General features: G+C 40.8%; 2 protein-coding genes across 2 annotated transcripts; one reads left to right on the top strand and one right to left on the bottom strand.

Moving 5' to 3' along the window:
* LOC8076581 lies at window positions 374–7,001 on the top strand. The gene is made up of 5 exons (XM_002443818.2): window positions 374–562; window positions 733–841; window positions 1,775–1,898; window positions 3,451–6,379; window positions 6,467–7,001. Exons 3-4 carry the CDS (start codon window positions 1,878–1,880, stop codon window positions 6,361–6,363), a joined length of 2,934 nt encoding a protein of 977 aa, XP_002443863.2. The 5' UTR covers window positions 374–562; window positions 733–841; window positions 1,775–1,877; the 3' UTR covers window positions 6,364–6,379; window positions 6,467–7,001.
* On the bottom strand, window positions 7,258–11,415 carry LOC8067841 (transmembrane protein 120 homolog). The gene is made up of 10 exons (XM_002445017.2): window positions 11,179–11,415; window positions 10,647–10,725; window positions 10,427–10,521; window positions 9,454–9,558; window positions 9,269–9,348; window positions 8,986–9,076; window positions 8,805–8,912; window positions 8,296–8,382; window positions 7,916–7,984; window positions 7,258–7,803 (listed from the first exon to the last, which is right to left on the bottom strand). The coding sequence occupies exons 1-10, from the start codon at window positions 11,398–11,400 to the stop codon at window positions 7,621–7,623; spliced, it is 1,119 nt and encodes a 372-aa protein (XP_002445062.1). The 5' UTR covers window positions 11,401–11,415; the 3' UTR covers window positions 7,258–7,620.

The raw sequence follows: 18,268 nt of genomic DNA on the forward strand, positions 1-18,268 counted from the left end.
AATAAGCTAGTTTCCTTAAATTCTCCATGAGTATGTTTATATTGTGTATTTATTTGAGTTTGTAGATCTAATAAATATTTCAACTAAAATAAAAGTATGGTCAATGTTAGAAAATTTTGACTCTCAGACAAAGGTGATGTGAACTGTATAATAATATTTAAAAACTACAGACATGAATGAGCCGGTAACTCAGCAAACCAATTATGGGCATTCTTAAACTATGATCAAATCTTTAATTAAGCCCCATTTGAGCTATGGCACAAATTAATGGGATATCATATCTGTGCAAGCTACTTGAGTTTGCTCTTTGCTGGACGACAGTTGGTTCCATCTTTATTCTTTGGCTCCAGCCCCAAGCAAAGAGCATCTTTATTCTTTTTTTTCTGGAGAAGCAAAGGGATATTATCTGGAGAAGCAACCGAACGGGGAGCTCATCACAGACAGCTATCTACCTCTATCTCCTCTGTTCGCTAGGCCTCTTGCTGATCAGCACACACCTAAGAAAAATATACACAGGAGACAGCACCATCGATTCTTGCATACACTGTAGCTGGTTGCTAAGGTACTAACAACTTCTATGTATGCTTCTTGATTCCATATGGTTTTTACTACTCGGCACATGTCTCTCTCTCACTCATTCTATATATATGCAGCATATGTAGCTAGTGCCTGCATGCATGTGTTCACACCGGACTCGTGTATAATTAGCTTTATTTTGTTCTTGTGGATTAGGGAATGGAGATCCATCTGGAAGCGATGGAGTAGATATGGGCTACAAAAATACCTCTGGACCTTCTTCACTTTGTTAATCTTCTCCTCTATATACAGACTCGTCATGCCGGTATGTCCCCCCTCCCTCTCCCCCATTGAAGATATAGATCATGTACTTTGGGAACATACACTAGCTAGTATAATGACTAACTTTATTGTCAGTGGCTTCTGCAATTTCTCCCAAAATATGAGTACATGGACGACAAATGAGAGACATACCTAGGCTCTGTTTGGAGGACAAGGCTAAAAATTAGCCTATCTTATGATAATAATAAGCTAATTGGCTAATTATAGGCTAATAAGGACTAATAAGTTCTAACCGTCAATTAATCCTCATGAGCTTTTATTAGCCTAAAGTTGGCCCATATTTAGTCCTTCTATTTCCTTCTAACTGTTAGTCCCTTTATCAAACAGATCTATTCATAATTATATATTTTACGTACTACAACATTTATTTCTGTTGTATTATATATACTCCATTTCTCCATCCATTCTTTCCCGTCTCTCTCTCTTCTATCTGAGGACATGTTTAGATATTGGGTAATGCTAAGGCACACCCTTTACTTCTTAAGAGGTAAAATATCAAATAAATCTAAGTCATTGACTATTTTGAATTTTATGGATTTTTAAATTAAATAGCAAAGAGCACCCGGCAGCATGTATATCTTTTTTCTTGATGCCAATGCCAAAACGAACGGGGAGCTCATTGCTGGCAGCTCTCGCATAACCTCTTGCTGATCAGCACACACCTAAGAAAATATATACACACCAGACAGCACCACGGTTTCTTGCATTGTCTTCTCCGATCGCAGCTCACATATACCTAGTTGCGAAGGTACTAACAACTTCTATGCTTCTTAATTTCATATATGGTTGTTACTACTCGGCACATGTTTTTCTCTCTCTCATCTCTCTCATTTTCATATATATATGTGTGTGTGTGTGTGTGTGTGTTCACACCGGACGCGTGTATAATTAGCTTTATCTGGTTCTTGTGGATTAGGGATTGGAGATCCATCTGGAAGCGATGGAGTAGATATGGGCTACAAAAATACCTGTGGAGCTTCTTCACTTTGTTAATCTTTTCCTCTATATACAGACTCGTCATGCCGCCAGAAAATTTCAAGGTATGCCCCTCCTCTCACATTGAAGATTTAGACCATGTACTTTGGGAACATACACCAATATATGACTAATTTTATTGTCAGTGGCTTTTGCAATTACTCCCAAATATGAATACATGGACGACATGATAGACATACCTAGGTTCTGTTTGGATGACAAGGCTAAAAATTGGCCCATCTTGTGATAATAATAAGCTAAATGTTGGCTAGTTATAGACTAATAAGGACTGATATGTTTTAACCATCAATTAGTCCGCATGAGCTTTTATTAGCCTAAAGTTAGCCCATATTTAGTCCTTCTATTTCCCTAAAAGTATTAGTCAGATCAAACAGACCCTATTCATAATTATGTATTCTACGTACTATAACATTTATTTCTATTGTATCATATATTCAGTCTTGTCGTTCAGATTCAATCGTGGGCTGGCTGCCCTTCTCAACTCCCCACTCCCTTTCCTCATCCATTCTTTCCTCTCTCTCTCTCTCTCTCTCTCTCTCTCTCTCTCTCTCTCTCTTATATCTGAGGACGTGTTTGGATATTATGGTTGTTAACTAGGGGCTTGTTTATTTCCACCTAAAATCCAAAAACTTTTCAAGATTCCACATCACATCATATCTTATAGCGCAATTAAATATAGATAAAAAAATAACTAACTGCACAGTTACCTAGAATTTGCAAAACCAATCTTTTGAGCCTAGTTAGTCCACAGTTGGACAATAATTACCAAATACACACAAAAGTGCTACAGTACCCAAATCCAAAAAAAATTGGATCTAAACAAGGCCCAGTTTTTAGCTCAAATTAGCTCTAGGGCATTTAAATAGGATAGCTAATAGATGGCTAATTTTTTAGCCAAGTCTTCAACTAGTTGTTAGCCAACTAACTAACCATAATAGGGCCCAGTCCAATTAAGCTCTTAATTAAGTACGAACAGTAACCATGACCTAGGCAGAAACACAGTGGCAGTTGCGCATAATTGTCGTCAGGGAATGATAGCAGCGTCTAGATCGGCGTGGAAGGGGACTGGATCCCCACCATCGTGGACCAACGCTGCGATATATCCTGCAGCCGGCTGATTTGGCTGAGCGGATCAGTCGATGTAGCATCCACAAAGGACAGCGTAAATGGCAACGCTCAGGCCGTGATGATGGTCCTCGTCACGCCCTATTGGAGACCCCATGCGGCGAGCAAGAGCTCGGCGAGTGGTAGGGCAGCCATGTGAGACAAGGATGACAAGCCGTATCCATACTCTACATAACGTACATGGATTATTCTATTTGAATTTCAGAACTGATAAGATTACCCGTCCTAGAAAATAAAACATCTTGATTAATTCTTAAAACTTAGTGCACAAATATATTTCATCACCGGTGCAATAACTAAAGATATATTAGTTTATTTGCTTTTGAGCACATGTTATGTTCCAACCAAAGAAAAAAAAAAAGAAGAAAAAGAAAAATGGAACTGCTACTCTGCTGCTCATGCTAGTCACTGAGTTTGTGGCATGAGAGAAACCTTAACTAGTTAATTGTTGGCATCCAACAAAAAATGCAGTGGATTACAGCGTACGACATCAGGACGGCAGTACAACAAATAGTTCCTTACTTAGAGGACACAAGCAACAATGCACCTCGGGTCATCTACTTCGAGGGATGGTACGGACTGGCTGCCTCTGCAGTGCTTAGAGCTATAGCAGAGCACCCTCCACAATCTTTAAGAGAGAAATTCGACAAGATTATCCACATTGACTGCTCGATGTGGAAGAGCCGAAGAGCACTACAAAGGGTGATCACAGAAGAGCTCAAGCTTACTCAACAGGTAGCGGCCATTGACATGAAAGACAAGGAGGACGATTTCAGTGGGGTAGACCAAGGCTCCAGAGCTGAGGTTGAAGATGTCACTACAGTGATAGCTCGATACTTAGTACAGTCCAGATCTTTAGTTGTCTTTCACAATGGAAGTGAGGATGTGGTTGACTTGACTGACATTGGCATTCCAGCACTCAAATTCTTAGGTACTAAGGTATTGTGGACTTTTAGAGGACGTCTTCGTCTCAATGACAAAATTTACATAAAGGTAGATGCTTCGCACCTTTTTCTTTATGCTGAACATGGCATGAACTGGAATGCACACCTTGCTGAAGAGGCTAGAGAAATCTCTTTGTACACACATAAGCTTGGCATTGGTGTTACACCTAAAATAGTCACAGAGTGTTGCTTGTACCTATTGTCATTGAATAACCAATGTAACAAGATGATTGACTACAACTGGGGAACCCATGCTTCCTGCTACTGGGTTTGTGATGGGATCATAGGAGGAGGACGTCAGGACAACCGGACATGGGAGGTTGCTCATGCTCTGCAGCAGCATATAAGACTAGAAGACTACTCATCAAATGCACAGCTTATGTCAATAGTTGAGGATAGATTGGATCTTTCCTCGAACCAATGGATTTCTATTACTGAATCATATTTCAAAGAGATTCCTCCAGAGACAACAACCCTGTTCTTTTCATCCGACAAGTCAAGTCCACAAGTAGTATCACTACCAAGTGACAAGTTCCATAAAGCAGATCAACTCCGGGTGTTGAAGTTATGTGGATGTACCTTCAGCTTTTCATCACCTCCATTCCATTGCTGCCGCAACTTAAGATTCCTTGGACTGGATAGATGCAAGGATGAACTGCAACAAGGGGAGGAGGAGGAGAAAACAGATGAACCAGCGGTGGAAATTTTCCAGCGGCTATGGGTGCTAGATGTATGCCACACAGATTGGCCGTTGGCTTTTCCCCCAGAAACAGAAGAGCAAGTGGTGACTACAAACATTAGAGAGGTTCATATAACCAACGGAAGGATTTGGCATAGCAACTTTGCATGGAAACGACTACCGAACATTCACAAGCTTCGAGTAGTTGAGCCCACAAACCCTTGGGAGACATATCAAGGACTCCCTTCATCACTAGAATCATTCTCATTAGATGCAGGAAGGGGTCATGAAAACAAAGCTATAATATCCTGTATAAGCTTGGCTGGTTGCACAGTATTATCAGACTTCATACTTCGTGGGTCATTGCCAAACCTTGAAGAGCTGGACCTCTCGTACACAGCAGTCAAAATCCTTGACCTTAGAGAGGTCGTCCAAGTGAAAAATCTTCAGAGACTCTTCTTGATGGGATGTGACCAGCTCCGCTCAATTTCTTGGCCCAAAACTAGAATGTACAAACTAAGGCTGATGTGCATTGACACTCGAGCAGGAGGAGGAGAGGTGGACAACAGAAAACTTTGGTCACGTGATTGTTCTTTGATGGTCTACCAGCAGGACGAAGTAAAGGAGTATTGCCATGCATCTATTGCTGTTGCAGACATGAGGTTCCTTCAGTCCTTGAAGTTTCTTTGGACAAGTGAAACCATTCAATGTGATAAGTGGTATCTCTGCTTGTCATCTACTAGCAATGATGATGGAAGAGTCTGGCACAAGGACAAGATGGGCCATTCTTATAGCACTGGACAGTTAGCTGTTGCTGCGCCGTCTCTGCCAAATTCATTAACCTACCATGACATCAGCATCGAACAGATATCTGCAAAGATCGATAGTAGCAGCAGCAGCAGCTCAACACAATTTATACCACTAGACTTGCACATGGAGATTGCCGAGGGAATTAGTGACGTCACCGACAAGTCCAGCACAGGGGCAAGGAAAGCAATGTGTTATGTGATGAACAACGTTCTGTCGTTGCACGTGCACGACAGTTCTTCTATCACCAGTGTTACCCCTGGACACACTTTTGAGACATTTATAATGAATGGGCTCAGGCGGTGCTGCGTGGAGAGATGCCCCAAGTTGGACACTGTGTTCGCCACTACCTATTTTTGGACATGTTTCTCTCAGTTGGAAATCTTTTGGGCGGCTCATCTCTTGATGGCCCGTTCTATTTGTAGCAGACCAAGATATCCAAGCAATTTGGACCCAAATGATTTATCGTTTACACAACTGCGGGCTATTCATCTGCACTTCTGCCCTAGGCTCAGATATGTCCTCCCAATGGCATCAAACAATACCCTATCCAAGGTGCTGGAGACTCTCCACATACACTGTTGTGGTGATCTCAGGCAGGTCTTCCTCATGGAGCCAGAGTTCCTAGAGAAAATAGCGGCCAGCCATGAAAAAGGCAAGCTGGAATTCTCAAACCTCAAGAGTCTGTACCTGTATGAGCTCCAGAATCTGCAACAAATATGTGAGGCCAAGTTGTTTGCTCCCAAGCTCGAGACAATCTACATCAGAGGCTGCTGGGGCCTGAGGCGTCTCCCGGCCATTGCTGACCACCCTGTGGCCGTGGACTGCGAGAAGGATTGGTGGGACAAGCTGGAGTGGGACGGGATGCAGTCTGGCCACCATCCCTCCCTCTTCCAACCAAGCCATTCCAGGTACTACAAGAGGCGTCACCTGAGGACCACAGTTCTCCGGTGAGCAAACCTACTTGCTGGTATGTGCAGCTTCCTCTCCTTAATTTTTTGTAGTAATTCAACTTCATTTCTTGTTCCGTGTACTGATGTTGGATCACTCTCTGTAGATTAATCTATTGTTGGATCGACGGGACGATGACAGACAGTGCTTTCTTCTGTCATTGGGTGCTTCTTCCTATACAGCAGTACTGATGCTGCTGCTATGGTCAACCATGTTGGTCTGTGTTGTTTGGCAACTCTTCGGTGTGTTTTGTCAAGAGTGAATAAATAACTTGGTTTCTGATGCTTTGCTACCTGCCTACTTGCATCAACCAAGTTTGTTACATCGGTGTTGATGTGTGTGCTTGATACTACAGGGGTGTGAATTTGTGTGCACATGTCTCTCTTGAGAGACTAACTGATTGATGTATCATTTGCTTTGGTTTGGTTTGCCTGGTTATCTGTGTGCGTGTGCGTGTGAGCTTGAAAATTGAAATAAGAGGCTGGGTCTCATGCCTCCAGAGAACCCAACTGATGGTGTTCAAGTGTTGTTTTTCAGTTTCATTGAATGTATTGGACAAAATGTATGCTTGTTTGTGATCCATGCAGCAGCACGCTAATGCTGCCAGAAAATTTATATAAATGGCTTGGTTTGACAATCTACATGGTGTGTTAACTGATTATTTGTTTCTAGTATTCTTGCGTAGCACATGTTTCGCTAGCTATAATAGCTAGTGTGTGGGTGCATTCAGGAGCAATAGCACTGCCATATACTGATGCCATTCATGGGGAACTGAAGGCGTCAGGGCTGTTCATGCACTCGACATTTCACCATGTACTTATTGTGCTGATAGACCACAAAGGTGCAGAGTTTTCTCACACAAAACTGTCAAGAGTGCAATGGAAGCACACACCAACATAAAAGTGGAGAATAATAAGCAATATAATGCCACAACTTGTATACAGCTTCACATGTTTCATTGTGACAAATGTCTGTCTCACAACTATACTGGGAAAATTTTGCTAAGCCTTACAGTCCTAAGTTCATCTAGCCCACTCCATGTTCAGGATAGAAGTATAAACAAACACCACAAGTTTATTCTCGCTCACCTTCAGCCTAGGACCATCAGCAACCCTAGTTGCCTACATGAGTATGAGCTTTGACAGAGACGCTCAGGATTAGGAGCTGATGGCCAAAAAACACTAATGCTTTACAATGGTATGAACCCTGGTTAAACACGGGCAATGTTCATAGGATAAGCAACTTTTCCTCTTGAACTTTTCATGCTTTGGTTGTTGAATCTGTGGGCAATGAACCTGTTGGTGAGGGGCATGTATCGAGATCCCGTTTGCCCTTTGATTTCTTCATCTTCGCTTTGAACCTTGATTTAGTCATCAAGGTGTCCACTGTGTTTGCAAAGTTTCCAATTGCCATTGCAACCAGCAGGATCCCACAGACCACAACCTGTGACACAACACAAAGCTTATAACACAGATAAAATACTACAGAATCCTGGTTGAATTAACAACTAAAAATACAATGGGATCCTGGTTCATTAATAGCTAAAGTCTCTGACCTGCCACTCAGGGACGACACCAGTATGAGCTGTGCGAAGAAGTAAAAATCCGACATAACCCTCAAAGCCCTAAATAAAAAAGGAAAAAGAACAATCAGATATTTTTTTCCAGGGGCCATATGTTTATGAGAAGATTGCAATATCATTTTACATGATGCAATCATGAACCGATCAATAGTAATTATATTAGATATAGAAGACTTGGCACTATCATCAAGAAATTCTCACAAAAGCATCGTTTATTTATTAAAGAATATGCAAAGACAATTTCACGAGATTGGATAGGAAAACCAAAACAAAAGTTTGCAATGCAGATGAGGTTATGCAGTAACTGCAGGTTGTCATGTTGAGCAGCATGCAGCTACCAGAAGAAAGAATACCTGCAAGAGAAAAAGGAGAGGGCACAACAGCAACAATTGACCTTCAACACCAGCAGTCTCTCCCCATACAACATCCATTCTTTTAGCCTGATGGCAAAGCAAAATTCCAGTTACACGATATTACTTTTACTGAAGTAACTTCACAACGTATAGGAAGATGGGTAGGCCATGCCAATTGGGTGCTTCCTCCGATCACAAGTCCATTTAGGTTTGTCCTAACTCCTAAGTCAAACTTCTTCAACTTTGACCATCAACATCTAAATCTAAATTATATACCGATTGGTAAAGCAAGATCGACATTGTTAGACTCGATATAAGAAATACATTCGCAAATTTTGAACCTTGTGTTTTAAATCTATGTAAAAATTTAAGATAGTGATTATCAAAGCTAAACAAAATTTGAGTCCGGACAAACCTAGATGGACTTATATTTGTGATGGAATGAAGTAAATTCTCCCAAGACAATAAGGGTGAGATACTGAGATCCTCCTTTTTTGTCAGAATATTACCTTCCCCAAAGCAATCCTAGTATATAATCTTTGACGCTGATATCTATTCTGCAACATCATAACAAATCCTTGCATTATGGCCCAGCACAGGAAAAGTTCGACGCCTCTCTGTCAAAAGAAGAAACAGGTTAAGCACAGGCATTTGTATACATTGCATAATGGAAAGATTTAAAATGCTTACCTGCTTGCGTGCACAATTAGGTTGCCCCTTTATCTCCCATGTGAGACTTATTAGAGACATCAGCATGGCACAGTAGTGATGAAGTATCCACCTTAAGGGAGAAAAAACAAGAGACAGTCACAATATGGAACCGGAAAAAAAGAAGGCAAATGGAATAATGGATAAATAGGTCTTGGAAAACAGAAGTTAACCCACATGCATTAGTTTAAAAAAGTTTTTAAAGGCCACAACAACCTTAGTTTCTGCAGATATGATTATATGCCAGAGCATCAGTGATCCTTACCAAGGACGAATATCACTTCCATTAACTCGCAGTATGTTCTCACGCAAAGCTAAACTAGTATACAGGAACAACAACCAAGCCTGTACAAGGTAAAATGAGATATCAGTGTCTTTTGGCATGGCATGAAACATAGGATTAATTCAACTATTGCTGCTGCATTGCCACAAGCAAGCATTAGAGTATACCTGGTACAGCTGAACTGGCAACGCTGGAAAGCATCCATTCCATAACCATTGTCGAAGAAACAATAGAATCACCGGAAAACCAAGAAACAGCAAGGCAGTTCTGTCCTGGAAACAGGGGAAATGCTGGATTATAAACAAAATAAACTTTGTAGCTAGTCTGGATCTTTATCCAAGGATCTAACATTGATAGCTAAACTAAGATTCCTTTTGCAAAAGCAGAGAGTAAAAGGATGCATCTAGTTTCTTGTTTGTATACTTAGATGATCAAACATAGAACGATCTAATTAATGTTGATGGAATATTATAGCTGAAATTCTCCTAAAATGTTGCTTTTCCATGGATGTCAAATTCAGTATCAGCATCAGCACAACCTTGACAGGATAAACCAAGACATTGGGGGAGAGGGGGTGGGGTGGGGGGGGGTGGGGCGGGGGGGGTTGTGAGGGACTCAAGAGGGATGTCCTGTTAGCTATTTCTGTAAACTTAAATAACTCTAAGCTACAAGGTTATATCTTCAGAGGAAAATAAGAATTACATTAATTTAAATTTATTTACTTCAAAATTTATGTTAACAGTGGATAAATCTCCCACAAGTTAGACCACTATGTTGTCTGAATGGCATTAGATACAAACAGAATTATTATAAGCATTTCGTCAGCTGAGCAGCACAGACCTGTAACGTGAAGCCTAACAACCCTTTTTGCTTCCCAAGTTAGTTCCAATACTATTCAAGTGCCATGGTAAACATAAATTACACATTATGACAGTGCGTGTTTTCACTGAGTGGAAACTTTGAGCGAACTTAAAATAACATTGTTCCAAAGATGCTTGGATCAATGAACAAGCCAAATTTCAAAACTCTAAATCAACTAGTGCTTCCAGCACGATTATATAATTCATCCAAAGTCCACATTTGAAAACACACAATTTGACACCTAGAATACTATGAATAGTAGTACAGTTTGACACATACCCTATAGCTATTGTACTCCTCCTTCACCTTGAGCTGCACCTCCTTCCTTGTTGCCCGCAGATTTACTGGTCCCAAGAACATCTTCAGAAAAGCGCCTGCAAACCCAACAGAAGTACAGGGCATTACTACAAACAAAACACAGGCTTCACCCCCGTGAAAAAAAAAATAGAAGACAAAACCCAAGAACAAGATGAACGAAGCTTAAAACAACTCAAATCACCTTGCGTCTTGCTCGGTAGCAGCGACGCAACATCACCGTCAGCAATGAGACACGTCGCTCGATCCAAGTCCTCCTCAACCTGGCGAAAACCACAGCCACATCAACTCGAGCAAAATCACGCGCATTGTGGCGATCAATCAGCACTCAGCAGCAGGCGCGGAAAATGACGCAGCGGTTCAGGAATCCAAGGAACTACACAGCCGCATTGGCGCAATGAAAGGTGGCATTTTTACAGCAGGCCGAATCGCGGTTCCACGGAAGCAGATCTCCGCGGCGATCCCGGCGCCACCCACCGCCCAGCGACGCAGCATGCAGAGCCAAGCCAGCAGCGCAGCGGAACCCTAGGCGCACCCGTGGGGACCCGCACGGCGAAGCGATCTCCTCAAACGTCTCCGCGCACCGACACCCATCCGCCGCCGGGCGCGCACTCACACACACAGGGAGGGGGTTCGGAAGGCACGCGCGCGCGCGCACACACACACACACAGAGACAGAGAGAGACAGCGCGAGTGCGTCGGGGGGAGCGGCGCACCTTGTCGCTGTCGGCGTGGGACGCCGCGGCGGCCTCGCGTAGCCGCCGGAGCTCCACCTGGAGAGCGGCGGCGCGGCGGCGCAGCGCCTCCTCCTCGGCCCGCGTCCGCGTCAGCAGCGCCGCCGCCGCGTCCTGCAGCTCCCGCGCCTGCTCCGCCGCGCGCGCTGCCGCCGCCGCTGCCGCGCCGTCGTCCGCTCCTCCCTTCCTCTCCTCCTCCCCCATCTCTCACCTCTCCCTCTGTAGAGCGGCTGCTCTCTCTCTCTCTCTCTCTCTCTGTGTCTATAGATGCCGCGGGAGTGCGAGGCAGACGCACGCGGCCGACGCTGACGAGCGGGGCCCACGGCGAGGTGGGTTGGTGTCGTGGTGGTGATTTGGTTTGTGCTTGAGCTTTTTTGTTTAATGGAGATGGAGTGTGTGAATGAGATTATTAGATTTTTTTTTTTTTGGCAGCATTTGAAATCAGGGGGTGTATGTAGATGTAGATTTGGATGAGATTCGTGTGATTTTGGGCCCTTGCACTTGCCTTTTTAAGGGGGGTTTGTTTGGCTTTTTAGGGCTTTTTTCTAGGCTTTTTGGTTACTTGTGGGGAATGAGGAGAGTATGTGTGGCCTATTTTTTTTGGTCGGTTTGTGGGATGTATCATCATGGTTTAACTTTTATTTATAAGAGAATTGTCGTGTTTTTGTGGATGGTATGGTGCACGTCATCACGTAAGTTTCAATGCTTTGCTTTTTAGGCTGACTTGTTATTGTGTGTAATCACATGTGTATCAAACTAATACTATCTCAGTTTCAAATTATAAATCACTTTGACTTTTTTTATAGATTTTTTTTGTCATGTACCTAGATATATACGTCTTCTTTATAGGATTTAGAAGTCGTTTTGGACAATGTTTTGGTTAAACATTGGGAATATAAATCATCAATAACTTTTAAATAAATTGTTGAGTTTGTAGATTTAAAAATTATATGAATAGATTTATCTTAAAAAATATTTTCATAAAAGTATACATATATCATTTTTCTAAATATTTTTATAAAAATAAGAGATCAAAGTTGTATTTTGAAAACCGTGTCGTTGTCCTCAACGACTTCTAAATCCTACATAGAGGGACTATATATATACTAAAAAAGTCAAAGCAACTTAAAATTTGAAATGGATTGAGTACAAAATTAACAAATCTTTAGGTGATTTATTACACTCCTGTCGTGGCATTTTGTTTATTACACTCCTGTCGTGGCATTTTGTATTTGTTAACCAGTTGTAGTTAATGGACACAAAATAGATAAATCTTAGCTTTTATGGCAGGATCAGACGAGGAATGTGTAACATTCTTTTTTCTAGTGATTTAACTTTTGACATGGCCATATGATTGTCGTGTGTAGCCATTGAGGTGTATTGTTTGAAGCGAGAAGTGTGAGAATCTCTTTGGAATACAGGGCTTTTACAAACAAAAAGTTATCATCAAAATTTCACACAAATCAGTTCCATTTTTGTATAGCTCTCGCATTCCAACATAGCCCTAATTGGCTATATAATTAGCTAGGGTCAAAATACATTCCACTGGGTCCACAATAGTATGATACATCCTGCCATATATTAGTTTTTTTTCTGCGCATTTTGTTGAGCAATCATCACGTATATATGTGGCCGGATTGAAGGAAATAACACATCAAAGTACGAGTATGATGCTCTACTTTTTTTCCATAATAGGTGGTTTTTTTCCTGTAAAACTACAACTATATATAGAGCTGTTCGGTAGAGATTCATCACCAGAAAAAGTAAATCTGAATCTAAGATTCACCATAAATTAATTTCACCGGGGATCTAAGATCCATCAAGAAAAATGTTTGGCAATACACAAAAAAATTCAATGGAATACTAGATTTGCCTTTGGGCTATAGTGTTTCTCTTTGTCTCGATGAAACTCTTCTCTCATCTAATGAAACTCCTTCATTTAATGGTCCTGCCAAGTCAGCAATTTTGCTTATATGGCACCATATTTAATATGCATGTCACTCTTATAAAACATGCATTGAAACTGGCCTAACACCCGCGTAATGAGAGAAAAAAGCACCGACCGCCCGGCGGTGGCCGGCTTGGAGCATGTTGGCACGCGCTCTAAGCAGGACGGTGCGCAGCAAGCATGGCCAAGCGTGTCCTAGGTATGGCGAGGCGGCCAAGAGCGACGCAGACGGGGCAATGGAGAAAGAATGAAGAAAAATATAAACCAACCAGTATGTTGTATAACGAGTGGCAATGGTGGTAGTTTTTCTTAACTCCACCAAACTTAATTAAGTGGGGCACCCCTTGAGAAACTCAACTAAAACAGTGTAGCCCCTAGATCCACCGTTTCGATGAATCTGAATTTGATAAATCTGGAGTGTTTGAGAAATTTTTGATGGACTAGAACTCCTATTAGTGAATCTGGAACTGGTAAATCTGTATCAAATAGGGCTACCTGTGTTTATTTTTCTGAGAATTGGGGAAAGAAAAAAAAAAGTTTGCCATTGAGGCCTTGTTTAGTTCGCGAAAATTGTTGGCTTTAGCTACTGTAGCATTTTCGTTTGTATCTGACAATTATTGTTTAATTATGGACAAACTAGGCTCAAATGATCCGTCTCGCAAATTACAAGCAAACTGTACAATTAGTTTTTATTTTTGTCTATATTTAGTGTTTCATAAATGTGTCTAAATATTTGATGTGATAAGAAATTCTAAAAAAAAAATTGTAACTAAACAAGGCCTGAATGAGGCGAGAAATGGACAGTGATGAGGTAGCTAGTTTGAGAGCGGCCGACACAAAAGCGGGTGTGGAGGTTAAACAACCTCTCACCACGACCTTGGCCCATTTAATAGGAGCATGCATAGATATTTTATTTTACATGAGGTACTTGTTCTATGCGCTGCCATGAGATATTTGTTGCAAGTCAACGCAGAAGACACTTTGACCGCTAATATATACACACACAAAAGTTTTGATTTGTTAACATAATAAGAATAGGAAAAAAACAGTTTAGGATTTCGTCATGACAGAAGTCAAAGCACAAGACACTTTTTGCTCGCAATAGTTTAGGATTTCGTTTACTTATTTCCAAACAAAAAATACAGCATTGCCGTTTACTTTCAAAAAAAATACAGCATGCCTCGCATTAATTAATTTAGGATTTCGTTTACTTTCCAAAAAACAAAAAATACAGCAGTGCCTCGCATTAATACAGGATTTCGTTTACTTTCCAGACGAAAAATACAGCATGCCGTTTACTTTCCAAACGAAAAAAAAGCATGCCTCGCATTAATTTAGGATTTCTAAAAAAACAGACGGGCTTCGTACGTACACATATATATATGGTACACGCCATCAGGCAATTTTTGTTGCTTTGCAGTTTTAAGCTGTCGTGTCAATTTGAGGTCTTCAATCGCGTGTGTCGTACCAGATTGATAAGAAACTGACAAAATTTAAAGTGATTTACACTTTATATTGTCGTGGCATTTGTACTTTTCGATTGTGGGTACTAAATTGATACGAAATGGACAAATCTTAGCTTTTATGGCACGACAAGGAACATGTTGCCTCTGACATGGACATATGATGTACAGGTGAATCATACAAATTAATGTATAGGTCAACAACAAAATATTTATCTTTTTAAGATTCGTTATATATAAGAAATGCATGGTTCTATATATAATTCACACGCTGTAAAATCACACAAATTTTGTTGAGTAACCATATGTGATCGACGAGAAACAAACACATCAAGGTACGAGTGTGTTTGTGTCACATGATGGATGACTGAGCTTGAGTACTCCCTTCCTCATATTGAAAGTGTCTTTGATTTTCAGAATTTCTGTTTGACCAATCATCTTGTTCAAAATTTTTGATAAATATTATTTATTTTGTTATGACTTGTTTTGTCAATAAAATTACTTTAATAATGATTTATTTATTTTACTATTTGCATAGAAAATAAATAAGACAAATGGTCAAACAAGAAATCTGAAAATTAAAAACGACATTTTTAATAGGACGGAGGGAATAGATACGAGTGTGATGCTCTCTCTTTTTTTTCACATATGGCTATGTTTTATTCCTGTGAAACTATAATTATTATAGGTTGAATGGTGTTTGGTTTGAGGAATCACGGCATTTTAGATGAGATGGTGTATCATGAGTTCATTCATCCGAATTGGTGAGATGACTTTATTTCTCGTACTCGTACTAATTGTTTTTTTAGGTCGTGAAAAATGAGGTGATGATGCATCAACCTATTATATTCCATAAACCAAACAAAAAAATAAAGAATAAAAAGATGATGAACTAATTAATTTATTCCTCAAACTAAATTAAACCCACCATAACTAAGTTCATAGCCGCGTACGTACGTGTGTGGTGCTACGAGGAGGCGAGAGGACTGTCCTGACGAACATGCGTGTGTTGTTCTTGTCTGTATTTATTTTTCTTCCGAGAATTCCGATCAGAATTGGAAAGTAGGTTTGGCGCCATTGAATGAGGCGAAATGGACATTTATTGGTCTGATGGATGAGCTGGTTCCTGATGATACGTGGATTAGAGTACGAGTGTGATTCATCTAACACGGATCATGCACTTTACAAAAACAACACAGAAAGACGTGTGCTGCTGATCTTGAGTTCTTGGCACTGCATGTCGTCCCTAGGTAGCCCATACGCCTGCTACCTGTCACGCTCGATCGATGCGAAAAGTCAGGGAAAGGTGCATCTACTATTTACAGTATACTTATATTCTACTACGTACGCTGTCCGGACCATATGTACACAATTGCAAACACGTCTATATATATAAATAAATAATAAAGAAGAGAGTGACACCGACCGAACGTACTGCACGACTCAGAGTGTCGGCCGGCCGTTAAAAGTTGAGTGTGTTTATCATGGAAGGATCATCACAGCATGCAGCAAAGCAAATCTCAACATGTGAGTGAGGAGGGCCGTTGTTATTATTAAACTATAAGGGCTTTCAGCTTTGGCTTCTACTAGCTAGTACATATACACGTGGAGGAGTAATGTGGAGGTGCTAATATTTCGGTGCCCATATATTGAGATTGATGGCGGCGTTGGTGTGCATGCATTTTGTTGTTATCCACTATTCCTGCCTTCATGCTCTGTGCTGTCCACTGAAAACATGCATCAATTGAGAAATGCAGCAATTTCTAGAGCTATAAACTGCATGTAACACACACGGTTGATAGGAATTGAATTGTCATTCTATATATAATGGGGAAAAAATGAACATTAATTGACCGACTCTAGCTTTGATTTTCTTTTCCCTGGGCATTATTATGTATGGACTGCTTTTTTTTCTTTTCTTGAAACAACCTTATGTACGAACTTATGAAGCATATGTACCAGTTGGGAGTTAATGTGAAAAAAAACCAAACTATTTTACAAAAGAAATCTTCAGTACAAAAAAAACAAGGGGGTGAACCTTGTTTTTTGTGTTAAGTAACCTGAAGAAAAAAAAGTAAATTCACTTCCTTGTTAAGCAGTACAGCCTATCCAACCTAGACAAGCGCCTCTTTTATAGCTGCAAGTAACGGTTGACACACCCTGTACGTACTGGAGGCCTGGAGTAACTAACAATTAACAGCACTCCATTAATAAGTAAACCTTGAGTAGCCATGGTTGGTGAACCGGTGAACCCAAGATACACTACTGCAAACAACAGCACTACTGCAAATACACTAATTAACAACACTCCATTAATAAGTAGTAAATCTTCAGTAGCCATTGGTTGGTGAAACCAAAATACACTACTGCAAATAACAGCTTTACTCCAAGTAGTAGTGCTACTCCTATTCGACAAGGAATCTCGGAGGAACAATTTTTTGTGTGCTAAATTCCAGAAGCCGTATCTATCAACCATACCACCTACTCTCTTCCAACCACTACGATGAAATGCAGGCCATGCATGTTACATGTATGAAAGCCCATAACTCTTATTATGAGTAGTTATGGCACTTCACCACCTGATGATATATATCAAAAATAGTTTCGACAGGATTACCTGAACCCAAGATCTCTCTGTTAGAAGACAGCCGGAAGTTAAAAAAATTTGAAAAAAAAAAATTGAATCCTTGTCCTGCTAGATGAGATGAGTGACCATCCACTGCATGGCAATAACTTGTGTATAGTATGCAGCAGAGCTAGCGAGCATCCGATCCATTTATTGGGTGTTTGCCGTGTTGCAGCATATGCTCACGGCTGCTGCTGTAACTATTTTGCCCCGTTTTGTGCTAGCAATACGCGGCGTACGTGGCCCTTCATAACTTTTCATTCAAAAAAAAAAAAGAAAGATGTTGAGCCGACCTGGACCTGGACCATCATCCCTTGTGTACGCTGTCTGCTGGTGAACTATTGATTGTTGCCATTTTGCCAATGCCATTGGATCATAACTTTGTAGTATTGCATTGCATTTAATGAGAGCTAAGAATGTGCCCAATCCTATATCCAGGCAATCAAGAGAGCGAAATTAAAAGACGGCTGCATATCGCTAAGGATTCTAGTATTGGGTTATCTCTTAACAAATGAAGATAGATGTTCTGGGAGATACATATATAGCATCATCAGTGCATAGGAAGCCCTGCTTTCAGGAGTGGTATGGTGCACCAAAAAAAGCAGGTTTTCAAGGGGAAAAAGAAGCACCAGAAAGAAAGAGAAAGAAAAAAAGAATGGAAAAAGGAGATATATATATATATATATATATATATATATATATATATATATATATATATATATATATATATATATATATATATATGCAGCTTTCCAAGGGAACCAAGAGTGTCAAATATCACGCTAACCTCCAAAGGGAGATCTTGCGCAAAAGATATTTTTTTTTTCATGTGGCCCACAACCGACACTTTCCAAGCAAGCAGTGAAGAAGACACGCGAGCAGTAAATGAGACTATTGGCATTGGCATTGGGACCCCAGTGAATGAAACACACAAGTCAGAACAGAGAACAATTGATGAAGGCGGGGAAATGGATCACACAGTCAGCAGCTGCAGAGGAAAATGGGCCACGAAGCAGCGGGGCCCTGGCAGCATGC

The sequence above is a fragment of the Sorghum bicolor genome, chromosome 7 (assembly GCF_000003195.3).
Source record: "Sorghum bicolor cultivar BTx623 chromosome 7, Sorghum_bicolor_NCBIv3, whole genome shotgun sequence".
Classification (NCBI taxonomy): domain Eukaryota; kingdom Viridiplantae; phylum Streptophyta; class Magnoliopsida; order Poales; family Poaceae; genus Sorghum; species Sorghum bicolor.

Coding starts and splice junctions, on each gene's coding strand:
- LOC8076581 (XM_002443818.2), top strand. CDS start 1,878: ATGCCGCCAGAAAATTTCAAG. Junction 1,899..3,450: donor TGCCGCCAGAAAATTTCAAG/GTATGCCCCTCC, acceptor CAAAAAATGCAG/TGGATTACAGCGTACGACAT.
- LOC8067841 (XM_002445017.2), bottom strand. CDS start 11,400: ATGGGGGAGGAGGAGAGGAAGGGAGGAGCGGACGACGGCGCGGCAGCG. Junction 10,522..10,646: donor GCTACCGAGCAAGACGCAAG/GTGATTTGAGTT, acceptor TTGGGTTTGCAG/GCGCTTTTCTGAAGATGTTC. Junction 9,559..10,426: donor AGGAGTACAATAGCTATAGG/GTATGTGTCAAA, acceptor CCCTGTTTCCAG/GACAGAACTGCCTTGCTGTT.